A 27,183-nucleotide genomic window follows, 5' to 3' on the forward strand; every position below is an offset into this window, starting at 1 on the left:
ATTAGATTTATATTTCAAGAGATGTTATGATGATTTTGTATTTCTTATATTATATCTTTAAATAATGAATGTATGATTCACACATTTATATAAATTCAATTTTATGTCTTTTTATGTATTATATAAAACGTTTATGTGATCATGTTACCTCTGAAACGTAATTAGGTTTGTCAACAAACCCGGATTTGATTCTTTACACGCAGTTGAGTCTTATTCTGCAGAGAAGTTTCACATGCTTTAATTAAGTGACAAATTGACTATTGTCTTGCATTCAAAACAAGAAATGTCGTCCGAAAACAAACTGGTGTTTTATGTCAATGGCAGAGAGGTGAGTTTTCATGCAAGTAATGTTGACTATATTATATAACGTGGATAACTATGATTTTTTCACCTTGTGCTGGATTATTAGGCCTATACCAATCAATTATCTTGTTTGCAATAACTTGCCTCCTTGATCATTCAAGAAGTAACTGTGAAGTCACGATTCAACATTCAACTGTTCAGTTGTCCCAAAATTTTTAGAACTGTTAAGTGCAAATTTAAGTCTCTGAAAGATACACAATTAAATGAGTAATTTGAACATCATACATGCATTGTCTACAGAACAGTTCAAGTTGAAAACTGACTGCACTTAGGATAGTTTTTATATAAAGGCTGAGGAAATTACTGTATAATGTTAGAAAAAACACAACCCCTGAAACGTGCAAATAGTTAATAGATTTAGTCTAATGTTTAATATTAGGTTTATATACATTTCCTGGCAGCATGGTAAGCAAGGGAGCTGGAGATTCTTCACAATTTAGCTGTGTTCTTTTTTAATGGTTTGCAAGAGTTTATTTATAAGCACATCCTATCACACACCTATTTTTAAATGATTTATTAAGCCTTATATTTATAGAGTGGATATTATGCCAGTTGAGCAGAAAAAGTAATTTTTCACTGAATGAGGATTATAATCAAATTTCCTGTCAATGAAATCTCTAATTTCACAGTTTCCTTACTTTCAATGATCAATCCCTTATATACATCTAGTTGTACATAATATATATATTTTTATAAATAATATTACTACATGGGAGTAAATAGTACATGTATATACTTCAAACTTTGAAATTAATGAAATATATTTTAGCTGATATTCAGTAGTTACATGTAGTTGCAATATCTAAACATCAGGCAAAACATTCCCTATTTTCATTTTTTGGTGGGTGGGGAAGGGAGGTGAGACAATTTTAATTGAAGCTTATATTTTTGGAATATTTATAAATAAGAAAAACTAATTGCTAATTAACACTGTGCAGCAATTATTTTAAATAAGTAACAAAAAGCAAAACTCTTTGCATGCATGCAAAGGTCTTTTTTTCTAGGGTACATATTTGGACAGTGCACAGCACAGTACTAATATGAACCATAAAAGGGCTATATGCTAGATTGTTTAGATGCACTACTAGCAAACAAACAATACTATCAATGATAAAATTTTGACAGTCATTAATGAGCTGCTGTTGTGCGTACACACATTGGAGTGTTGTTCATGAAGATGACTATCTTCATTATGTGACCATGCATGCAAAAAGTGAAACTGATGTTGCTTACCTAGAAGATTGTACTAGAATACAGCAAGTCCTGATTTTGAAACTTTCAATGAATTTTAATTTTATGTTCCTAATATTCTAGTAAACTTATTCCATGTAATTTCAAAAGTAAAGATACTACCAGTGGCATTTTATTTCCTTTAGACATCAAACGAATATACCAGTAAAAAAAATCTCTCTCTCTCTCTCTCTCTCTCTCTCTCTCTCTCTCTCTCTCTCTCTCTATCTCTCTCTCTCTCTCTCTCATTTAATATTTCTCTTTTTAATGTATTTTTCTTGCCATAGGTTGAAGAAAACCAGCCAGATCCAGAGACCACTCTTTTGCAGTATCTGAGGCAGAAATGTATCCATTTCATTTTAATTCAATTCATTCAAATGACTCCTAGTACATTAAATACCATAAAATGTCAGTAATCCTTTCATAGATATTTAAACAGAAAGTCTATTTGATTACGTCTACATTTCTGACCTCTAGGCCGTTATCTCAATGTGCTAAAACTGCAAAGTTCTTGTACCTGGTATTTACTTATTTGGTTCTAAGTCTTGATAAAAGAAGATTGTCCCTGCGTTGTTTCCAAAGGTTAAAAACCTTATCTGTAAAACCTTAGTTCTTATTTCACAGACTAGGGCCAAGGTCATGCATGCAGTTAAAATGGTTTTAGAAATTGGACACATATGAAAACTTGATTGCATATTTCAAATTGAAAAGTTATCAGCATTGACACTCTACAAAAATTTTAATTAATTCAGTTTTATATTTGAGTTTGTCATATATTAAATAGTTTGCATTTGTATCAGCACATACATGGTTGAATTTCAGTGCAAAAACCTAAAAAAAAAATGACTGAAATATTATATAATAATAACAAATGCACTTATAATATGTAATTGTATACTTGAACAATGAGAAAACTAGATATTTAACAGTAATTTTCAGGGTGTAAAATAATTTAAATGTGATGTCTTACTTTTTGGTTTTCTAATAATAAATCAAAAGCACCTGAAAAAACTATCCATTCATCACACATGAAACCTTGTGTTTGATTTCCTTCATTGCTGTACAGTAAAGTTATCAGGGACCAAATTAGGCTGTGGAGAAGGAGGATGTGGGGCCTGTACTGTTATGCTGTCAAAATATGACCCTGTCAGTAAAACTGTCAGGTAAGTAATATCATGCTGTGAAAATATGACCTTGTTAATAAAGTTATCAAGTGAGTAAAACTGTCAGGTAAGTAATGTTACAGTGTCAAAATTTGACCATGTCAGTAAATAGTAAGTTGCATACTGCTGTTAAAATAAGCATTGTCTGTAAAATGTCAGGTAAGTAACATCTTGCTCTCAAAAGATGATTATCAGCAAATCTGTCAAGTAAGTAATGTCATGCTGTCAAAAAATGATCCTGTTATTGATAATGGTGATCTGTTGCATTTACTCTTTTAACAAGGTTATTAAAATATGTTGACCACTGTAGATATAGTACTTACAAAAAGTGTTACAGTTTGACAATGTTTTACTGTGGATATCTGAGTACTCTACTTTGAATTTACAGGCATTTTTCAGCCAATGCTTGCTTGGCCCCTCTGTGTGCTATGCATGGGTTGGCTGTCACAACTGTGGAGGGAATTGGGAGTGTCAAAAATGGACTTCACCCAGTTCAGGTCAGACAGACTTTTGGAATTTATACATGTATAGTCATAAGTCTGTCCATCCATCCATGTCTACAACATCATTTTTATGGTCAGGAGAATATTTTCCTTTTTAGCTCACCGAGACGAAGTCAAGGAGAGCTTATGCTATACCCTCGGCGTCGGCGTCCGGACCTGGTTAAAGTTTTTGTTGCAGGTCCTGTATCTAAGCTATTACTTGTCCTATCTTCACCAAACTTGCATGGATGATGCATCTGGACCTACTTATGGACTTGAAAGACTTGGATGCTGAATCTGGGTCCTAAATTTCAGATGCTGGAGGAGGTTAAGGTTGTTGGACCAGGTTAAAGTTTTTGTTGCAGGTGCCCTTTGATAGCAGTATCTTAGTTACTGCTGGTCTGTACTTCACCAAACTTGCATGGATGGTGTGCCTTATGATACTGATGCACCAGACAGGCTTGAGTGCTGAATCTGAGCTATAGGTTTCGGATGCTGGAGGAGGTTAAGGTTTTTGGAGCAGGTTAAAGTTTTTGTTGCGGGTGCCCATTGATAGCAATATCTAAGTTACTACTGGTCCTAACTTCACCAAACTTGTATGGATGGTGCGTCTTATGATACTGATGCACCTGACAAGCTTGAATGCTGAATCTGAGCAATAGGTTTCGGATGCTGGAAGAGGTTAAGGTTTTTAGAGCTGGTTAAAGTTTTTGTTGCAGGTACCCTCTGATGATTAATCTTAGTTACTACTGGTCCTAACTTCACCAAACTTGTATGGATGGTGCGTCTTATGATACTGATGCACCTGACAAGCTTGAATGCTGAATCTGAGCAATAGGTTTCGGATGCTGGAAGAGGTTAAGGTTTTTAGAGCTGGTTAAGTTTTTGTTGCAGGTGCCCTCTGATGATTATATCTTAGTTACTACTGGTCCTAACTTCACCAAACTTGTATGGATGGTGCGTCTTGTGATACTGATGCACCTGACAAGCTTGAATGCTGAATCTGAGCAGTAGGTTTTGGATGCTGGAGGAGGTTAAGGTTTTAAGAGCTGGTTAGATAAAGTTTTTGAAACAGGTGCCCTCTGATGATGATATCTTAGTTATTACTTGTCCTTACTTCACCAGACTTCCATGGATGGTGTGTCTTATGATATTGATGCACCTGACAGGCTTGAATGCATAGTCTGGTTTCGGATGCTGGATAAAGTTAAGTTTTTAGGAACAGGTCACATGTTTAATAGATGATAGTACTATTTCAAACTTGCATAGTTGATTTAACTGTAATATGAATGAATCGCAGAGGTAGCTTCAGATGCAGAGCTTGATCTCCATTATCAAGGATGCTAAAAAATAAATCTTAGTTATTACTGGTCCTAACTTCACCAAACTTGAATGGATGGTGTGTCTTATGATACAGATGCACCTGACAGGCATGGATGCTGAATCTGAGCCATAGGTTGCGGATGCTGGAGGAAGTTAAGGTTTTAATTGCTAGTGCCCTCTGATGATGATATCTTAATTATTACTGGTCCAAACTTCACCAAAATTGCATGGATGATGCGTCTTATGATACAAATGCACCTGATGGGCTTGAATGCTGAATCTGAGCCATAGGTTTCGGATGCTGGATGAGGTTTAGTTTTTTGGAACAGGTCACATGTTTTATAGATGATAGCTTGCATAGTTGATTTACATTATTATAATTTAAATGCAGAGGTAGCTTCAGATGCAAAGCCTGATCTCCATTATCAAGGATGCTAATGAAATTTCCTAACTCACTCAAACCTGCTCGATAGATAGATGTGTTTGTTGATAAATAATATAACATGATTCCTATGATAAAGAATTGTATGGTATGAAACAATATTGTTTGATATGATACAATATGATATCATATGTTATATTATAAAAAGTTATACGATACGATATGATATTGTATCAATTTTTTTGATATTTTATGATATGATTATGTATCATGATATTGTTATGTATAGTATTGTATATTATGATACAATATTGTATAATATTAAATTGTATTTTTAATTTATTATTTTATCACATGATACAATTACATAAGATATTGCAAAATATTATATTGTATCCTATGATACAATATTGTATATTCTATAATATTGTATCATACAATATTGTATACTATGATATTGGTTTCAGTAATATAGAATTATATCACATGAAATTGTATTATATGATATTTTAATATTATATAATATTGTATCATACGATATTGTATGATATGATATTGGTTTATATGATATATTATCATATCACATGAAATTGTATTATATGATATTGTAATATATTTTATTGTGTCATATGATGCAATATGTATAATATAATAATGTATATTATAATATTTTACCATATCACATAATATTGTATCATTTGATAAGATACAATGTTGGAATCAAATTATATTGTATTATATGATATAATATCATATAATGTATCAAATATGTTTCAGTGTCATTCAATACAATATCATTCTATATTATACAATATAATATCATGTTTCAGTGTTATGATGTATTATGTAATATGATATTGTAATATGATACTATATTGTATTATATTTTATGATATTGTATTATGTGATCAAATACAATAAGGTATAACACAATACAATGTCATATCATACGTTACAATATCAAATCTCATTATTGTTTATTACGGTATTTTATTTATTATATGATATATATTATATTAGAAATATGACATGATGCAATATTTAATTTTATATCATTGTATTGATTAACATATGAACATATGATTATCATAAAAAAATTTATCAGATGATATACGATATTTTGTCAAAACAGAATCCATGAATATCCAAGATCATAAAGTATGATTTTCATATAAAATGATAAAGGTGGTCTTATGAAGGAGATGTCTTATAAGGGTGATGCTCCGTCTCGGTGAGCTTAGTAATCTATGATTACCTATGTTTCTAAATTTAAGGTTAAGTCATTGTAAAATTATGTGTAAAATCCTTTACAAAATCATGTCTTCCCTCTAATCAACTTTTATGGTCAGGAGAATATTTTCTCTTTTCTAAATATAAGGTTAAATTCATTGTAAAATTATGTGTAAAATCTTTTACAAAATCATGTCTTCCCTCTAATGAACTTTTATGGTCAGGAGAATATTTTCTCTTTTCTAAATTTAAGGTTAAAGTAATTAATCTGGCTCATATTTCACTTAAAGAGTTCTTTTGATCAAAGGGTGTGCAGTGACCTTGAACAAAATTTCTTGGTCAAAGGTCAAGGTCATACAAGACCTTTCAAATATCCTTATCTGGACCTTATGTTTTCACATAGAGTGTTTTTTTAGGCCTATAGCAAAAGGTTAGCAGTGATCTTTAATAAAATTCTCTGTCGTATGCAAAATTACCAAGTCACAGGTAAAGTCCTCTAAAATGCTTTTCATCTTTATGTCCTTAATTCAAGCAAGACCCTTTGAAATGGTGACCATCTTAATGAAGTCCACTAAATGCATTATCTTTGATTTGCCCTATATCATATTTTTTGACATTTTTATTTTGCAGAAAAGATGGTCAGATGGCCCATAGATCAATCTTTTTGCCCCAATGTTTTTTGTTGTTGCATTAATCAATGTCTTAAAACCATTTGTTGGACAGACTACAAATTTGGTACACTGGTAACCCCTTGATTTTGAAGATAAAAGATTAAATGTGAAGGTTGCAATTTCATTGGATATTGCTGTTAGTGTTGTAAACACAATATCTTGAAAACCCTTTGTGTGACAGACATCAAACTTAAATATGGGTATCCCTTAATTCTTAGGTCAAAAGGTCAAATGTCAAGGGTACTTGTAGATAATCAATAGAAAGATATATATTGTTAGCTCAATATCTTGAGAACTCAATATTTGTCCAAACTTATGAAATAAATGAACCTGTGTTTATATTGCCAGATTAGAGTACAGTTCTATATCTAATACATTTTTTGTTTCTATTGACATCAGGAAAGGATAGCTAAATCCCACGGATCCCAGTGTGGGTTCTGTACGCCAGGGATCGTAATGTCCATGTACACACTTCTCAGGAACAACCCCCTGCCCACCCAGACTGAAATGGAGAGTGCGTTTGAGGGTACGTAATGTTTTGTTCTTTGTTTGGATTATGATTTGTTCATTCAACATGGAGAGAAAATAATCATGGTGGTATGTAAAGTTTGTGTTGCCTTTAATGTAGATTTTGTAAATAGTTTGAAAAGTAACACAAATCAGAAAATGTGTTTTTGCACTGACACTTAACGAGGCCGAGTACAGAACGAGTACGCACGCTTTTGCGCAGCCTTTAATTGTATTGTGACGTCATCTTTTTGCTTAGTTGACGCCATGGCGTGATAGTTTCAACTGCAGATATTCAGCGAAAATTGTTGAAAATATCTCGTTTGATGCGTAATAATAATGTTATATTGTGGAATATACATAAATGTCTCGAAGTATAAGCTATATTTGGGCTCGGGTCGAAAACGTGAAGAGGGTTCAGCAAGCCTAGCCCTCTGTCACGTTTTCTTAACACGCCTAAATATAGCTTAATTCATATATTTCAAGACAGTAACCGTGTATTTTATATTAATGACCCTTAATATGTGATGTTATATATTTTTTTATTACTTAAATATGTCTGAAGGCTTTAATAATACTATAAAGATCACATTTTCTGCCTTTGTCAAATAAAAAATAGCCATTATCTGACAAATCTGGGAAATTGGGCATACAAAAATCAACTTTGATAAGACCCCTGGAACAAACCAGGAGGTAAAAGGTTTTTTTTATTTGACCATTTGATGCCTTTTAGCATAACTTTAATATGTAGAACAGAAAAAGAAATCCCTAGGGCAGAAGTTTAAAAAAATGTGCAAAATTGATACATTTCAAGCGAAATCCCATAGGGTCCTATGTTAAAGATTAACAAACTTTGAGATGACCCCTTAAACAAACGGTGTGGTAAATGTCTTATTTTTTAATCTTAAAATAATAATTATATCATTAGAAATTCAGGTAAAAAATTTCATTAAAAAATCTAGGGCAGAACTAATTAGACCCGGCCTCGTTAAGTATGATTTAACACAATTTTTTTTATTCTAGGAAATTTATGCAGGTGTACTGGATACAGACCAATCCTTGATGGGTTCAGAACTTTTACAAAAGTGAGATGATCTGCTACTTTAAAATACTTCATAAGTATTAGAATGTTTTCTTACTCTGTACTGAAAAACTATGTTAATACTGTACAGAGGCCATTACAGGGACTTTTTTGGGGTCAAACTTTTTTTAACAAAATAAGATTTTCATCAACTTGAGAGTGTAGGTTCAACTTGATGCTTTAAAACAAATACCTTTATTATTATTTTTCTTTTAATTTTAGGAATATTGTCAGATGGGAGAAAAGTGCTGCAGAAATACAAATTTTATACAGTGTAATGGGAATCCAGAAGAAGGGGTATGTAATTGATCAAGTAATAACCAGAAATACCCAAACAATTATTGTGATATAACATTAAAGGCACTAGAATTTTTGCCACAGTGCTTAATTGTCAGTTCATAGTACCTTGTCAATGTCCAAATTAAATTATTCTGGTACATGTTTAAGCCAATAAGGTGTAAACTACTGTAGATTCCTAATTAAACGCGAGGAATTAATATCTGGGTAAAATCGCAAGAAGGGCGTTTCGCGGATTTTATAATCTAGCTCATATTTTTTGGACGGATGTAAACTAGATAACCAATGATAAATTTTCAGCATTCATGATTTTATATTCTCGCGATTTGATGCAACAGGGTTGAATCGTGGAATTAAGTACTCACATAAAATAAGGAATTTACAGTATTCAGGAGTAGGCCCAACTGTATAACATTATAATTTTGATGAAGATCTGAATTAGATGTTGAAGATGTGCTCCCCAATTTAAAATCCAATGGGTGCAAGGTTACATGTGTAGTTCAGAAAAACCAAAGTTGAAACTTGGGCTGTCAGTTATGAATGTTTATGAACAATTCTCTATGAACCATAGACATGATAGATTATTCCATGTGAAACATGACTGTCAGTGTGTGTCAATATGCATATAACATAAACTTTTGTTATTTATTTCTTATTTCAGCTCTCCTCAGAACTTTTTGACAGCAGTAAGTTTTTGCCACCTGACAGTTCTCAGGATCCAATATTTCCACCAGCTCTAAGAGTAAGTACATGGATAATGCATGGATAATTACAAAATTTTCTTCAGGCATACTTTATCAGAAATATCCCAGGTACAGGTAAAACTTGGCATTTTCAAGTGTCTCTTTCCTGTAAAGTATCCACATTTAAAATTCATGAGAGCAGCCTGGTAGGGAACATTTTTGGGGAAAAGTTTCTCTTCCTATCGTAACTACAGTATGAACAACATTTGACAAATTTCGGGGTAAAAGGTGATATCACTGGCAGTTTGTATGCTGTAGAAATAAACAGTATGAATTTATTGATATTTTTTATCATTTTCAGACTGACAAGTATGACCAACAGAGCTTGAGTTTTACTGGGGAGAGGACGACTTGGTACAGACCCACCTGTCTCAGGGAATTATTGGAGCTCAAACACAGCTACCCAGACGCCAGACTGGTCATCGGAAACACCGAAGTGGGTCAGTAAATACAAACACAGATATACAAATTTTTATGATGACATCAAAGCTTTTGTACTTGATACATACCGGTACATGTACAATTGTAATACGGTACTTTTATTTTTTAAAATCTTGCTTTAATTTGTATTCAGACCAATGTCAATTTAATGAAAATATGATAAAATATTGGTGTTCGCGATTTTATTTTCTTGTGATTTGATGCTAAATGTTTGAATTGCTGAATGAAGTACTCGCATAAAGTAAGGAATTTACAGTAAATGATAAGGGAAATCCACATTGAGAAAATGGAGAGGAAATTTTACTTTAATTATTTCAGCAGTAGTTTTAAAAGATCCTATGCTATTTTTCATGCCTAATAAACTTGCTCTTCATATTCCTTACCAACAGCAGTTTGGTTTTTTCCCCATAAATGCAAATGCTCCCATCAATATCTCTTAAAATGTCAGAAGCAAAAAGTGTCATTGCAAACATAAGAAGTAAACATTTCCAAGTAAACATGGCATTAGGAACTGCAGTTGCACTGCTGGTATGTTACAAAATGCATTTATGCACATTATGGAATTTGCCAGCAGAGTATAACTGCAGCTCATGATGTTGTGTTCACTTTTAAAAAACAATGTTTTGGTTGATTAAATGCTTAAATTACCTACCTGTTTATGTATTGTTGATTTTGGCAGGTGTTGAGATCAAGCTGAAGAATATGCATTACAAGACATTGATTGCTCCCACCCACATCCCAGAGTTAAACAAGATTTCTAAAGAGGATGACGGAATCAGTTTCGGGGCATCTGTCACACTTTCTATGATTGAGGAAACCCTGCTGGAATCAATTAATGAAAAACGAGGTACATGTACACGCATATCCATTCATTAATTCATCCATAATACAACTTGGTCTGGTAGAAATGTACATGTATATTTAGATGTACATGTAATGCTTAAATATATCTGCAAAATTGTTTTACAAGATATGTTTCAAAGATGAATTATTTTGTCATTATATGAATTATTCTATATACGTGTACTTGCATTACACTGGTATCTATATTTTTTTTCAGAATCTCGAAACCGAATGTTTACTGCAGTGGTAGAGATGTTACGATGGTTTGCAGGCCATCAGATCAGAAATGTGGCAGTAAGTGCTTGTAGATTCAAATGTATCATATTTTTTTATGTATATGATATTTGCTATTACACTAATTAAGTTTCATTTAAAATATGCACCCTTTATAGTATGTACCAACCAAAGTTGGGCAGAAAATTCTGAAGGAAAAAAAAATGCCAAATTCTAAGTCAACTTTCTTACTTCTGTGTATACATGCAATGTTAAAAGAGTTAAGGATGAATTTCAAGTACTTGGTTGTTATTTCCTTGGCCGATCTCATTCAGAGCAGCAAAAATATCAATATCTTGATTGATAAGTAATAAAACTATTTGATTATTAGTTATGAGCTAAATTGGCCCACAGTGTCTCTTTTTTAATTAAAAAGAAATGGCTACATATAGATATATCAAAAACGTCCTAAAAATCCTCACTCTTAAGGATTTAGGGTGCCAAAATGTTAGAATGATATAAAATTCTGCAGGGGGACAAATAACAATACACAATCAATCACAAAGCAAACCAGTATTTGTTCTGACTTCTTTGATTTTCATAATTATAATTCATGTAATCTTATTCATGATAGAATAAAATGTAACATGTATCTCTTACTGTTGTCAGGCTGTGGCAGGAAATATAATGACAGCCAGTCCAATCTCTGATTTGAATCCCCTGTTTTTGGCGGCCGGTGTAACTCTCACAGTGGCCTCCAAAGGTCAGTCATTGCTGGGGATTTTAGTTTCAATTTATCATTAGTTAAAGGAGCATATTCTATCAATTTATTACAAGGAGTAAATGCCATAATTCATTACAACTTCTTATTAATAATAAGTTTATTCTGTTAACTGTATGCAATACTATACAAAGGTTTTAAAGAATGGGATTGAATTGGAAAATGATATTGGAAGCTTAATTTACTTATAGTGAGTAAGGAGTGTTGCGTGAACTTGTAATGGGTTTCCTATTAATCTTAAATGATACTTCATGTACTGGTTTATAGATTAGAACTATAACAGGATTATATTAACACCTCTATGTTTATTATTAAGTAGTGGAAGCTGAAGTTTTTAGTGTAATTTCATTATTGTACTTTGGAATCATTAGATTTCCTGGTGGCTCAATTTTCGTGGAATTTTTGGGTACCTCTCATCTGCGAATTAACATCCTTCATGAATTAATAAATTTGGGTTATGAAGTCATATTTACTCTTGTAGGTGTAAGAGAATACACAAAATTACTTTCCCACAAACCTGTAAAATTTAAGCAATCTACGAAAATTGGCCCCCATGATTTTTAATGATTCTACAGTATTTAACATAGAATTGCAATACATGTATCTAAATACTTGTTTTTGTTTTGAATAGATGGTGGTACAAGACAGATTGTGATGGATGAGAAATTCTTCTTGGGTTACAGAAAAACAGCAGTTAAACCAGATGAAGTTCTGGTCTCTGTCAAACTCCCATATACACAGCAGGTAAAATGATTTGCTGTAAAGGAAAGTTATCCTATAGTTTTGTCATATCAAAACTTGGTCAATACATAAATTCTTTTGGTTTTCATTATATTGTCAGACACTCTTTTGTTTTGAATAACTTTAAGGTTGTATGGGACACCTCCATGTTGTGACGTACTATTTACTGAAATAAATAATAAAATCAAGTGTAATTTTATAAATATAGTTTCTTTCCCAAAATTGTCACCTAACATCATAGCACAGTGGGTCAGAGGGTTCACTACAAATTTGTAGACATAAGTTCAAATCCTACTGGGGATTTTAAAATTTGTACCTTTCCAAAAATTTTAAAAACATATTTATTGTTTAAATATTGTAAAATTTGAAAAATCTAAACCGGTGAAAGTATTATGATTATAATGTACTTTTATCCACATTAATATCAACAGATGTCCCATACCAATTTAAGTCTAGAATGACTAGTATAATTAGTATAGGAAGAGAAGGATGGTATTAAGGAGTACACTGCTAATAAAAATCAATTTAATAAATCTACACAGAATACATGTAATTAATTAATACTTTATGTATGCACAGATTGAAAGTTTGAAACTTTTTTATCTTGACCAATCTGTTTTAGGATGAGTTTTTCTATGGATACAAACAAGCCAACAGGAGAGAGGATGATATAGCCATTGTGAATGCTGGAATTCAGGTTCAGTTTGAGCCCAATTCCAATGTAATTAAAGGAATGAGACTGGCTTTTGGAGGTATGGCTCCCATAACTGTGATGGCAACTACAGCCATGAAGAACTGTGTGGGAAGGTATGTATTAGTGAAAATGGATCAGTGAAGATCAATACAGAGTTTATAAAATTTTCATTATCCCCTAAACCTGATAGAGGTTCATGCATATATGCATGTATATGTACAGTTACTTAAAGTAAAGAATAAATGTCTATATCAATGCTAAGATGCATTTATTGTGTATTACTTTTTTGAATTTTGATGATTGGTCTCGAAATGTATTTTTAAAGGAGACAGCTTTAGATTATATTTATCATTTGATTTAAAAATGTATATGAAAAACATTGTTTTTATTTTGACATTCAGGAAGTGGGAGGATGACCTGGTCAAGGACATGGCTGAGTGGTTAGCCAGTGATCTCCCCTTGCCGCCTGGCTCACCAGGTGGCATGACAGAGTACAGGCGCACTCTGTGTATCAGCTTCTTCTACAAGTTCTACCTCACTGTCCTGATGCAGTTAAGAAAAAGGGTACTCAAGTTTTTTCATTGCTTTCGCTAATTATAAGTGTTATTACTTTGATATTATCTGTTTCTTAGATTAATCACTTCCATACTGAAAATAAAGAGTTTTTTTGGTTAAGGTGCCCAGAATTCTTTTTTGGTATATACCAGGATCCTTTTGAGATTTTTCAAGCTTTCTATGCATGGTTAAGTACATGTATTTAACATAGTGAGGGACTGACAAACCATCAAAAGTACAGAAATTATAAGAAGTATATTTCTCACTATTTCAAAAAGATTAGCTACTGTGGAATCATTTAAATTCGTGGGGGCCAATTTTCGTGGATTATGAATTTTTTGCTAATTCGTGGGGATGTAATTTCGTGGATGCGTAGCCTACTGTTTCAGTAACAAAGATAACTTTTTATAAATTTGTTTTCGTTGAAGATTTAAATTCGTGGGAGAGGGCTACCCACGAACTCCACGAAAATTGAACCACCACTAATTTTAATGATTCCACAGTATTCAATTTTGGCAGTGTATCGGAAAATTGTTTTCAGCAATACAAAAACTGAATAATATGAAAGTAAGAATGATGCAGTCTGTTTGTAAATTGAAACAGCTCTCTGGAGTCGTTCAGAGCAAAGTGCCAACATCTCACAAAAGTGCCACAGCTGTCTTCCAAAGAGACCCAACCAAAAGTACCCAGCTTTATGAGGAGGTGCTACCAAGTCAAGGGGAGAGGGACCCACTGGGGCGGCCCATCACCCATCTGTCTGCCGCCAAACAGGCCTCAGGAGAAGCCATTTATATAGACGACATTCCTCTTTACGAGAGTGAGTGCTAGTAGATGTACATTTATACGTTCACAGATAATGTTAGAAACATTTGAACCCACAGGAATATCATACATTGGTACATGTATTCTCCCTTATTGTAAAGCAACTTTAATTTACAATTACCTTATATTGTGATTTACCAGTAATTACCAGCAGCATATCTTAAAACAAATACAAGAAACATGGAAGGACTGGGTCTAGGCAAGAAATATTCACAGTGAACTTGAAAAAAATTTCTTCAAACCCAAATATATGGTGTTTACAGTGTTTTGGAATTTTTCCTTATTAATGATTGCAGTTTGGATTAATATTCTGTTATGTCTGCAATTAAAGCTCTTTTTCTACAAACGTGTAGTTGAATTGAAATATTGGTTTTTGTACAGATGAGAAATACCTAGCTTTTGTCACTAGTCAAAAGGCCCATGCAAATATTCTCAGCATCGACCCATCAGAGGCCTTAAATATGCCAGGAGTGGTGGACTTTGTGTCTCATAAAGATGTCCAGGGGCATAATAATTGGGGAATCTTTGCCGATGAAGAAATATTTGCAAAAGAAAAAGTAAGTTACTTAAAATGGAAACTTTCATCTACAAATTTCCATCATTTACAGAGGAGAGACAGAGAGAGAGAGAGAGAGAGAGAAAGAGAGAGAGAGAGGGGGGGGGGAGAGCACATCAAGACTTGATTCTGTTTTGTGTTTAGGTGTTGTGCATGGGACAAGTAATAGGAGCTGTGGTTGCAGACACCCAAGTTCATGCCCAGAGGGCTGCCAAGGTTGTTAAAGTGGAGTATGAAGAGCTTGAGCCTGTTATTACTATTAAGGTCAGATCTTATATAGTGATTACTGTTTATTTTTTGGAAATACATACATCATATCCCATTTTTCAATATCATTAGATTGGTGATTTTGTTGACTTAAGTGAAATGTAGCTTTCAGTATTTGTCATTGACTTAAGTGATATTTGAGTATTCTTCTGTGTTTAATGCTGGTTTTTTTATTTTATAAAAACCTATGAAAATTGGCCAAACTTAAACTATGAAAATTGGCTATGAAATACTGTACATATACATTGTACTATTAGTATCGATCATATTATTTTCAGATCTGTAAAGTTTTCTTGTATTGCATGTTGAATTGATAAGAGCAATGATCACAATTTATACTTGCTTTAAGATTTATTATACAAACTGCACTGTATGGTAGATAGGTGAATAGAATTAGAGATGCTCCTCCTATAATGTAACTATTTCTTTTACAGGATGCGATCAAGAAAGGGTCATTCTACACAAACTACAACAACAGCATCAGTAATGGTGATGTTGTGAAAGGCTTTGAGATGGCGGATGACATTGTGGAGGGGGAGGTCAGCATGGGGGGACAGGAACACTTCTACCTGGAGACCCACGCCTCTCTAGCGGTGCCCCGGGGCGAGGATGGGGAGATGGAGCTGTTCGTGTCCACCCAGAACCCCACAGAAACCCAGGTATGATCAGTCACTGAGAGGCATTTGTGGGGGAATCTCAAACCTGATATAAAAACTAGTTTGTGATTTAAATACCAGACTGTCCTTTGGAACAAATTTAGACTTTAGTTGAGTGATTTACAAATGCAAAAGTTCTTGGTGATGTTATTTGATGATTGGATTGATACTTAAAGTTTTTCATTTCAATCGAGAAGGGTCACTTAAAGTTTTCATTTTCACCTAAAAGTGTTACAAATAAAACATTAAATTAGATGCTTCAAAAGACAGACCACCTGCAGTTAAATGTTTGACAATAAACTATTTCATGATTCACATTAATATACATGCAACAAGCTGAGTTTAAAATGCTCTGTTTTCTGTTTAAAGCTTCAATGACGTCACAATTATAGCTTTTTTCTTAACAACTTTCTTTCATTTCTTTTTTCTTTTTTTTTGGGGGGGTGGGTGGGAAGGTTAAATAATATTGTTGTAGTAAAAGTCTTGCTTAATTTATGTTAAATTTTCCAACTGCTTTTATGAATTGCATGAATCTTTTTCTTCTAAATCTTCAATAAGTCTATAATAATCGTAGTTAATCTATACTCTAATGAAGTCCCTTCCTTTGATATGAGGTTTTCTGATTTGTAGCATGTGGTTGCGGAAGCTCTGGGAGTTGCTGCTAACAAGATAGTGTGTAGAGTCAAACGAATGGGTACGTAATTCAGTGGTACCAAGGAACATTGAATTACCTCATTAACAGCATGTCAGAGATGTTGATTTTTCTCAACCTCTTCAGGAAGTGCTGCTTCAATCTTTCTGAATTAACTCTTTTGTTTTAGGAGGAGGATTTGGTGGAAAAGAGACCCGTAACATTGCTTTCACTGTGCCAATTGCAGTGGCAGCTGCCAAGTATGTCATAACTATATCCCCTGCATTCTAGCTATTCTCTGCATTCTAGCTATTCTCTGCATGTAACTCAGATCTTAATTCTAAATAAAAACAGAACTTATATGGATACAAAACTTGTGGCAAATGGGAACTATATTTTATGGTAGATTTAATTGTTTGAAATGCTAGTGTATCTAGAAACTTAATGGATTTTATAATTTATGTTTCATAAATTGAAATGCTGCTGTATATATATCTTTAGACTAGGCTGTCCAGTGCGGAATATGTTGGATCGGGATGAAGACATGGTCTCCAGCGGCACTCGTCACCCGTTTTACGGGAAATACAAAGTAATGTTTCATTATTTGTTTGTGGCTGAAATAATAATTATATGTGACTTGTTCTTGTGTCTTAATAATTGATGATGCTAGTACTATAAAGATTTGATATCAAAGGTAAAATTTTGTAAGTCAATGAGGTGAACATTTTTTTTAATTACAGCTAGTGTACAATTTATAGCATATGTTTAATATGATCTTAGGATCTCTTTTTTCAACAAATAAATATATACATATCTGAAATTTGCAGGTAGGGTTCACTAAGGATGGTAAAATTACAGCTGTGGAGTGTGATATCTACAATAATGCTGGACACAGTTTAGATCTCTCTGCTGCAGTGAGTACTATTCATTTTCTACTATTACAGTAAATCTAATTCAGCTTCATTTTGCTATGAAGTTTCTGATGTTCTCAGGATAAATATTTCTGATCATTCTAATGCCTGAAATTCTACAGGTTATGGACCGAGCTTTATTCCACAGTGATGCAACATACAAAATACCCAACATCAGAGTGACCGGCCGCCTGTGTAAAACGAATATTCCTTCTAACACGGCCTTCAGGGGCTTCGGCGGACCACAGGGCATGTTTATTGCAGAGAATTGGATTGAGCATATCGCTAAAACTTTAGACATTCCTGCAAAACAGGTGACTTATTTTTTGAGTTTTTATTGAACTTTGATTTTATTTTAATTTTAACGTTTTTTATCACAAGTTTCTAGAGAGATTTAAAGCCACTGTAGGTCCCCATTGACAAGTTACCATTAACTCTACCATGTTTTCTGATTGTTCTTATAATTCATAAAATACATTCAAAACTCGTTTATCATGTTTATGATTGTTTAAAGGTGAGAGAGAAAAACATGTATAATGAAGGGGAGAAAACCCATTTCAACCAGCCTCTCATTCAGTGCAACGTCAAACGATGCTGGGAGGAGTGCCTTGAGAGAAGTGATTACTGCAACCGAAGAAAGGACATTGATATATTCAACAGGTATACATTCATGTTACCATTTTTAAATGATTCAAATTAAAAATGATAGCCCGTATGCTCACTTTTGTTTTTCCTTTATAAACATAGTGAAAATCGATGGAAGAAGAGGGGTATGTCCATCATCCCAACAAAGTTTGGAATTTCCTACACAGCATTGTTCTTGAACCAGGTGAGTTTTTTTCCACTGGAGATTCAAGATGTTTTAAAATAATTTAATTCTGGTTGTAATGCGGCATTTGGTTGGATAGAAAAATGTAGTTAAAGTTGCCTTTGAATTTGGAAGAAATTAATATCATTCTTAAAAGTATATTACAGAAAATGAAATTATAAGGAATGAACTCAAAATCTCTAATTATAAAATTTCAAAAAATCTTACGGGGCAAACCTATAACATGAATGGTATATGCTCTTAATTTTACCACCAAGCAAAATCATTGAGGATTACAATCATATAATACATTTTACATAGGGCAGAATTGTATGAAATTAACAAATAATTCTGTATTTACACATGTAAGAGTTATCTAGCCTTGCTGAGGAGCAGGCAGTGTTTCACATTTTATCAATCACGAGCATGTTTCATTACAGTTATGTTTAAAAAAAAAGTATACAGCTCCATACAGATAGATGTAATTGTGTACATGTATGTTTCATTCTATTTCTTCAGGCAGGAGCATTGGTTATTATCTACAAGGACGGGTCAGTTCTGGTCACACATGGTGGGACAGAAATGGGTCAAGGACTCCACACTAAAATGATACAGGTACTATCAACATATACATGTACTGTGAAATACAAAGCTCTTTGATAAAATCAGCAACAAATGTTAAAAGTAAGGTTTTTGCATGTATTAGAACATGTTCATTAAAGAGAGATTATTTGAATAGAATTCATACAGAGAATTCATGTATGTATTTTTCTCCCCACCTAAAGGTTGCAGCGAGATCGCTGGAGATCCCCGAGACTAAGATCCACATCAGTGAGACCAGCACAAACACCGTCCCCAATACATCGGCCACCGCTGCCAGCGCCAGCTCAGACCTGAACGGAATGGCCATCAAGGTGAGATGTACAGGTGTAACCATTTCTGTGCCTTGTAACAGTATAACATTCTCTCTCTCTCTCTCCCAAAAAATCAAAATAGAATATAGCTTTTGTAATTTTTTTTTTTCAGAATGCTTGTGAGATCTTGCTAGAAAGACTCAAGCCTTATAAAAATTCCAATCCAAAGGGTACATGGGAAGACTGGGTATGTATGGGATAAGCATGATGAAATTTGATTAATAAGTGACGTAAACATAGCTGTATGAAAAATCTTAAGTATGTACATGTAATTCTTGATTTACTTTGCTATACAGGTAAATGCGGCTTATTTTGACAGAACAAGTCTTTCCACTACAGGATTCTACAAGTAAGTTATTAACTGTAGCTGTTTCAAGCAAATCATTTCATGATATGTTTAGCAGTTTTGTATATGTTTGTAATTAAGAATCTGAAGTTTGTTCTGATAACTGAAAGTTTTGAACAATGTCATTAAAATGAAATATTGTTATCATAGAAATTCCTCACCAAAGTTCAACTAGAGATATAAAATACTCTTATCTTAAGTATTGGCTTTTTTGTCATTATGAATATTTATATTTATTTCTTATACTGAAATTTTTATTCTTGCCAGGACTCCAAATATTGGCTATGACTTTAAGACCAACAGCGGAAATGCCTTCAACTATTTCAGTTTTGGAGTAGCTTGTTCTGAGGTAGAGATCGATTGTCTGACTGGGGACCATAAGGTACAAACACAAACACACACATACACACACCCTCTTTTCTCTCTCTCTCCCTGAAACCAAGTATGCTTTACACTTTACATTCATGAATTAATTGTTTTTTGTATACCAGTATTTCTAATTTCTGATAATGGAAGTACTGTGTTCAGTTGTTTCAAGTGTATACATTTGTAAGTTAGCAATCTTTCTGTAAACACAGGTGTTGAGGACAGACATTGTGATGGATGTAGGAGTCAGTCTGAACCCAGCCATAGACATCGGACAGATCGAGGGAGGGTTTACACAGGTATGGTGTCGCGTTGTGTGGTAATACCCAATGTTATCAACACTGATGATTGGTCAAGAATTATTCAGATAACAAATATCAGTGACATATAGTTATAAAGAGATATGAAAACCAAGATCAGGAACTTTAATTTTTGCAATAATAAGTATGGATATTGATTTTGCGAAGTGGTGTTAACATATTGAATTAAATTGCGAGGAAGGAGTCATTTTGGCTTTCTTAATACAAACATGAAAAAAAATTACATTGGTATGGATTTAACTAACAGGGTTATGGCCTAATGATGTTAGAGCAGCAGAAGTATTCACCTAATGGCTTCCAGTTCACCAGAGGTCCAGGAAATTACAAGATTCCTGGGTTTGGGGATGTTCCTGTTGAATTCAATGTCTCTCTGCTGAAAAGAAGTGTCAATGAACGAGCTGTGTACTCATCAAAAGTAAGGACAGCTTCATGGAGACTACCAATAAACTGGAGCTTAAAATAATTTTTTTTTCAACTTAACAGAGAATAAATGATTTTGTAAAAATTCATGTGAAACCTACAGGTTATAGCAGCTAGAATCTGTACAGTAAAACATGTTTATAACAAACATGCTTATAATGAATTGACGCTTACAATGAAGTGATTTTCATTCCCCGTGACTTTATTTCATGTTGTAAACTTGATGGATATGATGAATTACATTTATAACAAAGTAAAATCGCCAGTCCCTGGCACTTGTTAAAACCATGTTTTACTGTGCCATTTTTTTTTTTTTTTTTTTTTTTTTTTTTTTTTTTTTTTTTTTTACATCTTTTGGTCCTCTTCTTGTCTCCAATTTATTTTTTTCTGTTTGCATAGGCTATTGGAGAACCTCCTCTGTTTTTGGCCTCATCCATTTTCTTTGCCACCAAAGATGCTATTTCTTCAGCTAGAGTAGATGCCGGCCTGAATGACTACTTCCAGCTGAAGAGTCCTGCCACTCCAGAGAGGATCAGAATGGCATGTCAGGACCAGTTTACTAAACTGGTTAGTGAAAGAAAATATATTTGTTCTCTATGAGGCTGTCTTGGTAATGTTACTTCAATGCCATTGAGTATCCAGTATTATCCACCTTTAGTAGTTCCTTTAGTTGTTCTTAGCTGGTGCAGATATATATACTTGATCTCTTCATGTAACATGCATTGCTAAAAAGATAACTGTTAAATGATATCACTGAATACTGAACAGTTGCTTTCAAATTTATTTGGATTCAATTTAAAAATCTGCATTTCGGAAAATTGATATTTGTCTAAGTTACTGTATATCATTATATATGATGTACATGTACATTAAGCATTCTTTTGTGACTTTACTTTCAGTTTCCTGAGGCTCCGACTGATTCTTACAAGCCCTGGTTTGTAGAGTTGTAAGTGAAGACGGCCACACACAGAGATAGATTTATTGATGGTGCTATAGGGAGAAACAGAATCAAGAGAAACATGAATATGCACTCAAGCCAAATATATAAAATTGATATATATGTATTTTAAGAAAATAGTTTTATAAAAATGCACTATGTATTTAGTGTACTATTAAGTTTGTATTAGCATTTCATTGTTTTTTAATGGTTATAATTATATTTATTTAGAAATTGCTAGTTTTTATCAAATGTTTGGAATTGGAATTTTTGTCTCAATAACCGTTTGCGATATAACTGGACAATGATTTTTTTTTATACAATTACTTTAATTTATTTGATTTAAATGATTGAAAGACTTTGCAAATCTATATGCATGTAACCCTCAGATAATTTAACTGTAGAATTAATTACAACCAAAATTGTAACCAGAATAATCAGACCACCAGAGTTGCAGTTCATTATCAAGTACAAGTACATGTATATGCTAACTGATTTCACATGTTCAGTTGATTTAAAAGACATTCTATATTCTTTACAGTCTAACAAAAATGTATATACTTGTATCTCGTGTATTGTAAACATTTATATACATGAAGATGGGCTTTGACCATGTAGTTTTAATCCATGCAGTGTTATAATGTCTCTAACTTTACATTCCATACCAATGAATAAAGTTCCTGTGATAATGATGAAACATTGCCTTATTGTTATTGTTATATTTGTATTTCTAAGTATGTAAATTGATTATACTTCAGTATATTCCCAATTTTTGTTGGCTTGTTAATTTGTATTGGTGGTGTTGGCTTTTTCTTTTAATACATGTAATTTGTGAGTTGGCATTCCTTTGAAATCTTAACAAATATTGCATATTGAATTTATTAGTGCACTAGATAAATATTGTTGTTTTTTGAATTTTTTTTTTTTTTAAATTTTAGTACACGTGTGATGGAATCTCGATAATGATGAAATGTGTGTTCATGATGCTTAGTCATAATTATAAAAGGGATGATTTGATAAAAAAAAAGATATTAATTTCAAATACAAAGTGACTTGTACATGCAATCATTAATTATTTGAATCTAGAAGAATACACAAATTTTAGAAGAAATTTGTGAAATATATGTATTTTGTAATCAAGATTTGGGTCTTCAATCCTTCAGTTTGATTGCACATTGAATAAATTCACAAAAATTAATGTTCTATTTGATTTTTTATGAAATTCATATTTTTAAATTTTTATGTGGCTGTAAATTTTAATTAACAAAAATACAATTTCATGAATTATGTATGGTGTATAATTGATACATACAATTGATTTGTTATGTTATATTTGATCCCTTTAGACCTGCATCTAAAGGCTGGAGTGTACTTTGCCTATCATATAAACTCTTGATTACATGGCTCAGTCTTCTAGTTCCTTGAATTTACGTCTGAACATAATTTAAAAAATGCATTTATTTCATTCGGCAGTATCATTCCAAACTAGAAGGTGTGTATAATAAATTTAACCTTCCTAGTAATGTATCTAAATTTATATCCAGCATTTGAATATTTCTTACAAATGAAGCCAAAGTGATGTGCGTCTTCGCGCTTGACACAAGGCCACTTTTTTCCTTTCAAAAGGATTGAAATGAAAATGATAATATTTTCAAGAAACGAAGAAATATTACGGTTGTGGTTTGGCGATTTGAATGAAACAAAATGCGCATATTTCCTATAAAGTGCATCGCGGTGATATTTATTCCAAAACTGTGATCTGTTAAAAAATTTATTTACAAATTGCAGCGAAGAAAGTTTCAAAAATATTTATTTTTGACTGACGTTTGGCATATATAATTGAGAGAAATAGAATAAGTTGCATGCATTTTTAATCAAGGTAGAATTTACGTATGACATTCCATTTTCAAGGTTTTAATAAACCGAAAATGTTTTTGCTAGGATTTTTTTTTAGTTTGATTTTTCATTGTGGTTGATATTTAGTTATCGGGCATAATCTTGAATATTTATAATTATACCATGTTCATAAAAGATTGGGGTTTTTTTTATATAAAAACAAAAACATCAATGTTATGTACTTTTATTGTACAACGAACATTCCTTTTATTTTATTCGGTATATTTTTCTAAAAATTTGTTATTTGGATTTAGCAAATTATGCCGATGTTTAACATGTATCTCTAACATAATACATTGCTATTCTTGTAATCTTAATTTTGTGAAATAGAACTTTACAAAGATAAGCTGTTAACAATGTTGTGTGAGTCAGTTCACGTGGTAATAAACTCAACAACACGTTTGTGTTTTCTTTCATTCATTTTTTCGTACAACAATTTGTCGCTGTTATAATTTACCGTCTCGCCTTGATTCAGTAGCCATCAATAATACAGAACACAGAAACAATGTTATATTGAACATCGCTGTTTTGCAGAGAGACTCTAGGAAAATTATTTAATTTTTGTTGGCGTCGAACAAGATTTTTATAGAGAAAGTGGATCATTTTACCCTTTGTGCTCACTGTTGTCATGCAGATCTGTTCGGTTGTGTCTCGTTTTAGTGAATGTAATTTTGGTATCGAAATTGGCCCCGTTACGTGTATTTGTCAAGCGTTCAACAGCTTTTGGTATGAAGATTCGGAGATTTTTTCTTAATTTATAGATTGATGCATTTTTTTGTTTCAAAAGTACATAACGTGCAAGTCTGAGGGCGAGATCAGATAGTTTTGGTTAAGTTCGATAGGTTTGATCGATTTATCCAGTTTTTGGCACGAGCCGTAAGAGTGACAGTGTATCGGAGTGGTATTTTAAGACTAATAGTACATTGTGCATGTGTTTTATAGTTTGATTTTTATTATTTGTTCAAAAGAAGTATATACAAAGAATAAAAAAAATATCTAAAAGATAGAATTTTTTTTTGCTGTTTGACTTGAGTTGGACATACTGCACGCGCGGGGAATGATTTACGCTAAATTTGCAACAAGACTGCGTAAACTTTGTTTGTTTCACGTGTTTCTGGGGTTGTTTTTTTCTTGTTTTTGACACGACCATCTCTTGCAAATGGCCAAAGATCGCTTAATCGAAAATAGACACTGGGGAACGTAAATATTTCGAAATATTATGCAAAAGAACTTTTCATAGAATTGCTTTCTTCATATAATGACCTTGCAATTGTTTAAAATGAATTTCAATAAGGAATAAAAAAAGATTTCATAACAATTGCAAATTGCCTCTGAAATAATTTCAATTGACTATTGTTTGAAATTCTAAAAAAAAAATGATATAAATAATTGTTACTCTTTTGATGACTCAATATGGCAAACAACCGATGATTTTGTGTTTTTACCATTCGTCCAATCCCAATTTTTTTTCTTCTAAATTTCTGAATATTCCAAAACGATAAGATTAAAATAAGAAGGCCTTCACAGTAAAAACTGAGACAACCTGGCGACACGTTTCAAAATCACCGAATAGTGAGGCATTGACAAGTTTATTTGAAAGATCAATTTACGGTAAAACTATATGAATTGGCGTCCCTCGAGTCCAAGGTTGTTTAAAAAGAGATAATAAAACCGAGACGAGATTTGCCATAGTGACACAGTTTCTGAACTGTGCCAAGTTTTGTCAAGAGTTCAAAAAAGTGAAAGACCTTGCCAGAAAATTTTTCTAGCAGAATGTTCCATCGCAGGCGGGACCGAATCAAATAACATTTTTATTTAAAGAAAAATTATAAAACAGTTTCAAAAGGTATTTTGAATTCTTAAGGATAAATTTTATATGCATTAAAAGAATGAGGTGTTTGATAACTTGATGAAAAAGCAACTTGTTTTCTGATAAAATTTGTTACATTTGTAATTGTTAAATAAAGGTGCCCGAGCCAAGCAATAACTAAACAGGAATAAAAGTCACACAAGCAACTTTTCTTCTAAAATAATTTTATTCTCTAAAACATAAATATTTTGTGAACATAAAAGACTCTCGATCAAATCATTCTTAATATACGTGTCATTTTCAACTACATCGTATAAGAGTCATTCAAACTCTTGGTTACTATCCGAAAGGCTATATCTAAGATTTATAAGGAATTACATCCTCTACATCAATTTAAAGTCATAAATTTTTTTTGGAATCCCCTAGATGTACGGTGTCTAAAATTTATTGCAGCTTTAAAATATTTACAATTATAATTTTAGAAAATACTTTTGATTAAAATTAAATGTATACTCGAAAGAAATAAATTTTCAGAGTACATTTGTACGTAACATTTGACTTAACCCTGATAGAACGTGCGTTCCAAAATAGGAGTGCCAAAGTCGTAGGCCTCTCAAAATTGAGAATAGATGGTAAATGTACTTTTTGTTGATATGATTCCATACACTACTGTCAACTCATTGTCATAGTCATTGAATAATCAATGCCATTAATTACCGATGATTGAAAATGTTCAAGTATTAGTGGATTTCGTTTTATTTTGTCACTTTATATACTAAAGTGAGAACTTAATTTTAGCATCATGAATTATTTGATAGATGGCAGGATTTAATTAAGAAACTCTTGTTTGAAAATCATTAGCATGAAGTATTGACACTTCAATCAAAATTGTTGAATAGAAGACGCATAATTGTGCCCTCCTCCCACCCCCCTACCAAAAAAAAAAAATCAGAAGAAGAAAGACGAGAAGAAAAAACAGAACCGAACACATCACCGAATTTGCAACTGCTAATTGAGCTCGTTTCATAACCCTTTTTCTCAACCACTAAAAAATTGATTGTTTGCACCAACTTGAATTTTTTTCTTCATATTTTAGGGATCATCTTTGTAATTATGCGTACATGTTAATCGACCGGAAGTGACCGGGTTTGTTGAGGTCTTTCCGCTCTGAGTGAGCACACTTCCTTCTGATTAAAGTAAAATCATGAAGGGAAACCATGTCAATTTCATGTAAATCAACAGAAGTTTGAAAATTTTAGTTAATTCACGCTTTTTAGTGAATTAGCAATTTTCGAAAACTACATTTTTGACCGGAAACCGTAAAAATACCTAACCAATGGCGGGGCTTTGTTTCTGGAGGAAGTCATCAGGAAGTAATTTTGAATCTTTCTACACTGATGCTTTACCTTAACCTATCACTTACTGATAAAAAAAAATTCAATATCATTATAGAAACTTAAAAAAAAACAACAATAGTTAAAGAAATCATCCTCAAAGTTTTAAGATAGACCTGGTGTTGACCACCTGTATCCTCCTTGCTGTAGAACAAAAATACAAGATGCAAAAGGAAATTCATAAAATTCATGAAATTGTTTATAGAATTAATGAAAAATTAATTCGTGCCAAGGAACATCAAGTAGTTTTAATTCGATCCAAAATAAATCCCCGCTTTCAAGTCAAATTATGATTATTGGTCTAGTTTGCATCATGTGTCTCTGTTTAATGACCACTGTAGACATACCCTGTCATCTTCTCTGCTGTGATGTCTAAAAACCAGTCTAAT

General features: G+C 32.7%; 1 protein-coding gene across 1 annotated transcript; it reads left to right on the top strand.

Annotated features, from left to right (window-relative positions):
* The first annotated feature begins 162 nt into the window (after positions 1-162).
* LOC128176493 (xanthine dehydrogenase/oxidase-like) lies at positions 163-23,990 on the top strand. The gene is made up of 35 exons (XM_052842882.1): positions 163-328; positions 1,881-1,938; positions 2,660-2,756; positions 3,145-3,253; positions 7,244-7,370; positions 8,375-8,436; positions 8,655-8,729; positions 9,391-9,471; positions 9,774-9,912; positions 10,593-10,760; positions 10,974-11,050; positions 11,639-11,732; positions 12,382-12,494; positions 13,114-13,298; positions 13,587-13,749; positions 14,344-14,557; positions 14,944-15,119; positions 15,263-15,382; positions 15,820-16,044; positions 16,672-16,735; positions 16,863-16,932; positions 17,174-17,261; positions 17,500-17,586; positions 17,706-17,897; positions 18,098-18,243; positions 18,331-18,412; positions 18,911-19,006; positions 19,177-19,305; positions 19,418-19,492; positions 19,602-19,654; positions 19,919-20,033; positions 20,230-20,316; positions 20,585-20,752; positions 21,157-21,324; positions 21,657-23,990. Exons 1-35 carry the CDS (start codon positions 284-286, stop codon positions 21,705-21,707), a joined length of 3,999 nt encoding a protein of 1,332 aa, XP_052698842.1. The 5' UTR covers positions 163-283; the 3' UTR covers positions 21,708-23,990.
* The last annotated feature ends 3,193 nt before the right edge of the window (positions 23,991-27,183 follow it).

This window comes from Crassostrea angulata, chromosome 3 (genome assembly GCF_025612915.1).
Source record: "Crassostrea angulata isolate pt1a10 chromosome 3, ASM2561291v2, whole genome shotgun sequence".
NCBI lineage: Eukaryota > Metazoa > Mollusca > Bivalvia > Ostreida > Ostreidae > Magallana > Magallana angulata.

Excerpts from the sequence above, each read along its gene's own strand:
- LOC128176493 (XM_052842882.1), top strand. The coding sequence starts at position 284 with ATGTCGTCCGAAAACAAACTGGTGTTTTATGTCAATGGCAGAGAG. Across the intron at positions 7,371-8,374 it reads AATGGAGAGTGCGTTTGAGG|GAAATTTATGCAGGTGTACT; the intron begins GTACGTAATGTT and ends TTTTTATTCTAG. Across the intron at positions 15,120-15,262 it reads AAATATTTGCAAAAGAAAAA|GTGTTGTGCATGGGACAAGT; the intron begins GTAAGTTACTTA and ends TTTTGTGTTTAG.